Source organism: Nansenia antarctica (genome assembly GCF_963989245.1).
Source record: "Nansenia antarctica genome assembly, chromosome: 7".
In the NCBI taxonomy this organism is placed as follows: Eukaryota; Metazoa; Chordata; class Actinopteri; order Argentiniformes; family Microstomatidae; genus Nansenia; species Nansenia antarctica.
The window spans coordinates 46,909,905-46,917,859 of NC_137677.1; the positions used below are offsets into that span (position 1 = coordinate 46,909,905).

The 7,955-nt window shown below is 40.1% G+C and overlaps 1 protein-coding gene across 1 annotated transcript in view; it reads left to right on the forward strand.

The window, feature by feature from the left end:
* Window positions 1-1,526: 1,526 nt before the first annotated feature.
* Window positions 1,527-7,955, forward strand: part of epha3 (eph receptor A3) — a gene marked incomplete at both ends in the record, with an annotated part of 80,144 nt that continues 73,715 nt past the window's right edge. Inside the window, one exon of the mRNA XM_080536822.1 lies at window positions 1,527-1,620. Within this exon, the coding sequence (XP_080392948.1) occupies window positions 1,527-1,620 (94 nt within the window). The remainder of the gene's footprint in view (window positions 1,621-7,955) is intronic.

The following is a 7,955-nucleotide window of genomic DNA, read 5'->3' on the forward strand; positions in this document are numbered from 1 at the left end:
GGGCTGGGGCTGGGTTCTCAGGGCCTGTGACGTCACCACTGCCCTGTCACTGTGGATCATTGTGTGTCAGGGAGCTCAGCACGCAATCCTGCCCTCCCTCTCCTCGATTATAGACGGTTCCTGATCTGAAAATGTGTCAAATACTTTTGAGTTTAGTTTGAGTAATAATTTACTCGGATCAAATGTACATCCAAGAATAAAATAAGTGCAGGCGTATTTGTTCGTGAGTGCATGGCTGATCACCATGTCAGTCTCTGAGACCTCTGCTCTTATTCCTCATTTTAAAAGGAATACATTGATTCTTGAATAGTATAACATGTAAATGCTCCGGGAGCTTAGTTCAATGGTCTTACCGCATCATAACTCTGATTTAAGCTTATTTTACTGTCGTTAACGTCTTTACTACGGATTTGATTGATGGTTACATTTCCTCAGGCCCATCCCTTCTTTGAATCCTGCTGCATTAAAGATGCAATCTGTAATTCATCTTAAATAAACAAAAGCAACGTGAAGAACATCAGTGCACCATGTGTTGAAGCTATACAGTATTTGTTTACAATTGCATTGTTTACAAACAATGGAGTAAAACAAGTTTATATTTTGGGTTCTAATGGGGTAAGAAGCTCATAAGGCATTTTATATTCTTCAACAATCAATGACTATATATCATGAATTTAAAAGTCCAACAATTGACGTAGCCATTCTGATTGCCTGACTACTTCTAAACATAAAACTGATTGGTTCTTCTTGTCATAACTTACAAGTGTGTCAGTGAAGTTCGAGAATGAGTAGTGAGACTTGGTGGTCTCCAACGTTAGGAGAGACTTGAATGAATGAATGAATGAATGGTCTTTATTGTCATTAATACAGTACAGGTACCATACAACGAAATTTGGGAGGGGGGGCTCCCCTGGTGCTAGGAAAAAAAGACTAAAAACAAGAAGGGAAAAAGAGCTGGTTTACATAAATAAAGGCTATGTACACTATCCACTATACTATACTACTATACAAATAAAACACTGTGCTGTACTCTATGCTATGCTATACATATTCTAACATTTCCTATCTCTGAACCTTATGTACCCGAGGGTTGTCATATTGCACATAGTAGGCTATTATTGCACATTCATTTAAAGTGTCGCAGTTTGCAGGTTTGAAATGTTCACAGTTGTGTTTCAGTATTGCACTTGATTACAATCTAGTTGTTGGTGCCTTGCGCTTTATACTGATCACCTTTCGCGGAAAATGACCTCTTATGAACTTGAGCGTCTCTTTAAACAGCCATGTCTGGTCTGTAGGACCCAGCGGAAGACTTGCAGCCTAGCGCTCGAGCCATGAGTCTCCGTTCGGAGGGAGCGAGGAGAGACAGAGCGCGCAGACTCCTCCTCGTTCTCCGGTGTCAGAGTTGACTGAGCAGCCCTGGAAGCCCTGAGCACGGGAGCCCGAGCCTGGCCGCGCCGCGCGCACAACACTGGCATGCTGCACGGAGTGATGTACCTCGCGCCGCTGCCCTCTGAACTGCCGTCATGGATTGTTGCAAATCGCGAGCGCTTTTTAGTTTGATTATCTTTTTCGCACATTTTCACTCTGCGCGTCTGATCATACATCCGTCCAATGAAGGTAAGAATAAGAAAGCGTTTGGAGATAGAGTAGTGGTCTATGAGAAGGGATGTTTGTGTTCGCTTGTGTTTACGTTCAGAGAGCGGTAGCCCGTGCACCTCGGCACGGCGACGCTCGTCGCGCAGTCTGGGGGTCCAAATATGTAAGGTGGTCGTGCATGGAACTGATGCTGTGGAGGTGTCATACCGTGTATCACAAGACGATTCAGAACATGTTAAAACACTGTCATATTGGCCCTTTTATCACTGCCTGCCTACCAAAGCGGATGGGATTCTTAATTTCACCAACTCTGGATGAAGCCTGATGAGATTGAATAATTAATTCACGCACTGTGAATGCACCATTTAAAAACGCTCATCAATACTTATTTCTTGATGATAATAATAATAGATGGAAACTTCGGTGTCGTTATGCGATTACTGGATTAATAGTGAGTTAATAGCGGGCTATCTTGACTTGAGACTACTTTAAAGGCTGGCGATTGTCTGTCTTTTTTATTTTATATATAGCTTACTGAAATGAAGGATGAAACGTGGATGGAACAAAACATAACGGGTAGTTGACACATTTCGGATAGATGGGTCTACATTTTAGGATTTTATTTGTGTTAGGCTATTAGGCTACTGGTAAATGCACACGCCTAGTCCAACAACAATGAAGAGTAAAGACGGGGAAAAGCGAGGCAATGATCATGTGAATTATGGGACACAGAATCGGCGTAAGTGAGTGAACCTGCTGTAATCCGATCAACCCTGGTTTATTCAAAGCTGAAAATCTGCATTTTAAAAAATCCTCTGCTGACGACTGAATATGGACATTATTATTGTTGACACGAATAGATAGATGGCTTTCTCACTTTGAGGCTATTGAAACGTGCTCTTAGGAACGCGCTCACTCTGAACGGGGTTTATCTGCACCATAGTTGTATTGATTATCCCATTAGCTATTTAAAACAATAATTTCGACAGATAGTGTCTCCTTTCTCTCTCTCTCTCTCTCTCTCCCCCCCTCTCTCTCTCTCACTCTCTCTCTCTCTCTCTCTCGCTCTCTCTCTCTCACACACACACACACACACACACACACACACACACATACACACACACACACACACACACACACACGCGCGCGCGCGCGCACACACACACACACACACACACACACACACACACACACACACACACACACACACACACACACACACACACACACACACACAGTTATACACAGTTATACAGAGTTATCATGAGATGATTTGGCTACATAATATTCCAAAGGTCAATGCTCTATTATTGCAAGTTGGTTATGAAAGAAAGCACATTAAAAGTTTGGATGACTGGCCTATACCAGTAACGAAAATATACCAACATTGAGTAGGCTAAACACATTTCGAATTACATTGATATTATCGGGGGAAGGTAGGCCTATTTGATTGACTTTTCACGTCTTCATATAGCCTATAGGACTTGAATATGCTTTTCGCATATCTGCATGATTCAAAGCGCAAGATTAGCCTATGTTTGTTTACAAGGCACCTTACATTATCCCCGAAACATGACACAAACATTGACAATACTCACATTGATGAATTGAAGTCTAAATGCCATCTCTAGTTCATTCATTCATTCACAATCTCATCGCCGCTGACTTATATCAGCGTCTCCACGGCGTGTTGTGGCAGCCGATCCTTTGTTGCGACATCGTGTTACTGTACACTGTGTGTGTGTGTGTGTGTGTGTGTGTGTGTGTGTGTGTGTGTGTGTGTGTGTGTGTGTGTGTCGGGGTGTGTCGGGGTGTGTTTGTTGTTGAAGGAAATTGCTACTTAATCAAACGAGCATAGTGAACAATACGTTCGTATATGGCTAGAATATGGTGTGATATTGAACAATGACTCTGTTTTAGTTTAAGAAAAGTATCAATATAATTATGGGTATTAGGCCAGAAGTGGTTCCAGATTTTGTTTTGTGTTGTTAATACATTTATATTTAAAGTCAAACTATATGTCTCTGCGATGGTGTCAATAAGTAGGCTAGGCCTACTGGGAAAGTAATAATGCCTTTTATCTAGAGTCTTGTTCAGCTATGGCTATGCGTAGGCTATGCTTTTATGTAATAAGTCATTTGTCCAACTACACACTTTACCATTAGGCTTAACTTTGATCTAGATGTTTCGATATTAATCTTTAGAACCAGGCTACCACTGACGGCAATTTGACTGTCCTCTCTTTGAAAAAGGTGTTCTTAGATAACTTTTGATATTACTTTGAGAAAAACATTTCTTTTTTTTCCCCCTTTTTTTTCTATTCTCAAATATTCTCGTATTTTCATATTATGAACGGAGGCTATATATCAACATCTCACACTGTTAGTAGCACAAATCATATTGGCCGAACTCAGCAGGCCAATCCTCGACGTAGCATTTACTTGTTTTCACTTGATTTCACTAAATGCCAACTGACTCGACACCATTTTTGCTGTTCTCATTCGATAGGCCTATAATATGATGCGCGTAACAGTTATACATGACATATAAGCTCCTCTGATCATTCCAATAAAGAAACACCAAATTAAACGTAGGCCTATTCTAATTTAAATGCATTAAAGCATTGTTTGCGGAACATCTATTTCTAGGAAAGATATTTGTATCCACTTTTTTGGACAATTAATGTCAATTTATATCTACATATATGTTAATGTGTATCTTTATTTCTAGGCTTTTGTTCATGAACTTATTTCACGTAAATATTCCAACTGTCGTGGTTTGCCCTTCTGCCCTATATAGCACGAGGCTTGCCAGCGAGTGTCAGTGTCGAGCCGCTCTCCCATATAGAACCGTTTCTCTCACACATCTGTAATAATAGAACAATAAAATCAGAAAGCCCCAACTTAACGGAGGAAGAGAGCTGTATGGCTGTTTGATATTGCTTTGTGCTTAAGGCGCCTTGTATTCATGGCCTGGTTAAGTCCGCACTAATAAATGCACGCACACACGCACACACAAAACAAGTTATTTGAAAAAGGCTAAACCTTTCGGTCGACCGTTATACGTCTGTAACATAGTTTGTTATGACCGTTTAGTTTAGGGTGTGCCGAACACATTTGAGGCCTACAGCCTTGATCAGCGGCAATACGTGAGCTTAGAATTATAAGGTTCTATCTCCGTTTAGGGCAGTTCAGAGATATTGAGCGTCAAAGTTTTTACATTCCATTATGTTTTGTGAGATGGAACCTTTGTATTTTATGAATTATTAACTCAAAAATGTCAACATTTAAAAAAATAACACCACACAGGCATTAATAAACACCTAATGGATCAGCTTAAATGTAAAAAACTCAATGTTGACAAAAATGGAGATAGAACCTTATAATTCTAACGTCACGAATAGTGATGATGGCCTATAACGTGGTTTGAATTGCTGTGTGTACAGCAACGTCAGAGTATTTGTTTTGGCTATTTATTCAATGCGCCACTTTTTTGTTATTGAAATGTACCATTCTTTTAGACATGAGCCGTATATTCGAAAAGTAATATCGACTGCAGCATAAGCATAGGCTATACATAGGTCGAAATCCTGTTCTTTGAGCAATAGACTCAACTGTTTTGAAGTGCATAGAGTTAATCATTTCAATTTAGTTTTTTTTTGTATTCTGCAATGCCATCTTTATTATTCAAATAGTTCAACGTGATAATGATGATGACAATAAAAACACAATTGTAGCATATTAGGCTACTAATGATTCCGATGATGGTAGACCTAATGGTGATATACAAATGGTTCATGAGCATATCACAATTAGACAATAGCCTACATTTTACAAATACCTTCCAGACGGTCTCAGGAAGAGCCAGTTTAGCATGTTTGCTTTAATAATAACAACATACTTTATGTTTTTAAATACTGAAATGGTTACAATAATGCGGCCACTAAGACTTTTCAGATTAAAGTCTTTTTTTAAACTCAGCCAATCTTTTTTGTCAGACAGAGACGAGTTGTTTGAAAGACAGCACTCGTGGACCACTTTCCCCATGATATGTTCAGGCAAGTAGGCTATTATCTTATGACAGGGGACACTTGTAACAATGAAAAAGAGAACATGCATTTTATTTTTTGTTTTTACCTTTTGCTATAGACCTTAGTCCCAGCTCTATTGTGTTTTTGTGTGTTTTGGATTCCGCATAGGCCTACATCATCGAATGACATCGTTTATATGATGGCATAGGTACTGTATGTGCAAGTTAACATGATACATACAATAGACGAATAATTCAACTTGAAATATTGGCTTTTCAGAGAAAATGCTTTTAGAATAGGGCTGTTATAGAACTTTATCTGTAAATATCCCCTCGCCCGCACACATTGATCAAATGCATAAGGGAAATGATAGCAGGACAATCGCTAAACTCCGCCAGTGGTATTTTCCCCTGGCTGCAATCAACAATGTGCGGACGGTAATCCGCTCCACCTATCTCTACTCCCATCTAGGCAGTGTGCCTAGTGAAACAAACTTCTGTTTAAAGAAGCAAATTAATTTGAATTTCATTTACTTACTTTCATTTAGCGGTGCTCGTGCTTATGTAAGTCATACTTAGTCTTGGGCAAACTTTGGGGAGTTACAAACTGTACCCCGTTGTGCAGTTTACCCCAAGATTGAAAGCAATACTGCCGCATTTACATTTCTTGTTTGACTTAAGAATAATCCTGCACATATGTTAGTCGATATTTGATTGGCAGCTGGGTTATTTTTATTTTTATTTATTTTTACCAAAAAGCTCAGTATTCAATAAGTTCACTTTTACCTGTGTAAAGTTAGAAAGAATAGCTTGAAATGGTCTGTGGATAGGCGACAGACAGTGCAAGCACAGAATGACTGCGTGATGCGCCTTTTTACAGTGTGTCTCTCCGTCTGCATTGGCGCCGATAGGCCGCGATATTTTTAGCCGGTGGCAGGGAGGCCTTGTCCGGGGAGCCCTGAGCAGCAGCCCCCGCTGGGAGGAACGCTGCTTTGTGAGCGATGGTACCTTTCAGGGGTGCTGGAAATGTGCTTACACATGCCCTTGCTTTAAAAATAGTGCTGTGTGTGTGTGTGTGTGTGTGTGTGTGTGTGCGTGTGTGCGTGTGTGTGTGTGTGTGTGTGTGTGTGTGTGTGTGTGAGTGTGAGTGTGAGTGTGAGTGTGAGTGTGAGTGTGTGTGTGTGTGTGTGTGTGTGTGTGTGTGTGTGTGTGTGTGTGTGTGTGTGTGTGTGTGTGTGTGTGTGTGTGTGTGTGTGTGTGTGGTAGACCTGTCTACTGAACGAGGGGCCTGAGGTGTGAAAAGGTGGAAGAAGAATATGTATGAGTGGTATATCAGTAGGCTAGGTGAGGAGAGGTGAGACTCATACGCAAAACCAACGAAACATGAAACGTGCGATGAGACGCAATTTTGTTCTTATCCGCGTGCAGGTATAGTGAATTAGCAATGGCCAAAGTAAAGGCCCCAAATACTGTCATATAAGGACATTTCCTCTCTGCGCTCATTTAAAATTGTGTGGATTGTTGTTGATATATAGCCTATATATATAGAGTATAACCCTATATACAATATATATATATTGATTGATTTCAAGCCAATTAGTAAATCAAGGATGTTCAGGGTTTAGTTGTGCAATTATGCAAGTTATTGCATAATTATTTATCAGTTTAAATATAGAATATGTTGTAAACTAAACTAAATCAGTGCATTTGTCAAAGTTGTTGAAATGACATTGAATGAATGAATTAACCTGTCGACGATGACCTGACGATGCCCATCAACCGAATTGGAGCCTATGTGACTCGCTACATCAAGAACATATCCGTACGATACGTGGACCACTCGTAAATGTATTCTTATCTCAAGAATATTATTTCGATTTAGAAGAAACTGAAAAATTCAGAAAAGTTCTTGAATTTGTTCTTCTTACGCACGACTTAAGAGCAAATCCATGCGTACGCACGATTGATGAATGAGGCCCAGTAACTCTCATTCTGAATAATTCATAATGGGAGGTGAACACTTCACCCACCCGCTGCACTGCAGCCTGTGTTCTTACAACCTACTGCAGAGACATCAGCAATAAACATTCTCTGTATATGCATACAGTATTTAGCAGTTTTCATTTCACACCATGTATGTGTATCTATTGATATTTCCATATGATCTGTATCCTAGATATGGTCTGATAGCCTTTTTCTTACACTTCACGGTTCACTGGTTTCACCAGTGACATTCAAAATTCTGGATATAATAGGGATGAGTCCAAAGTGAATGTTTCTGTATTTCCGGCAGGAGCCATTGGTTTTAGACCACCTTCTCTTCGTCT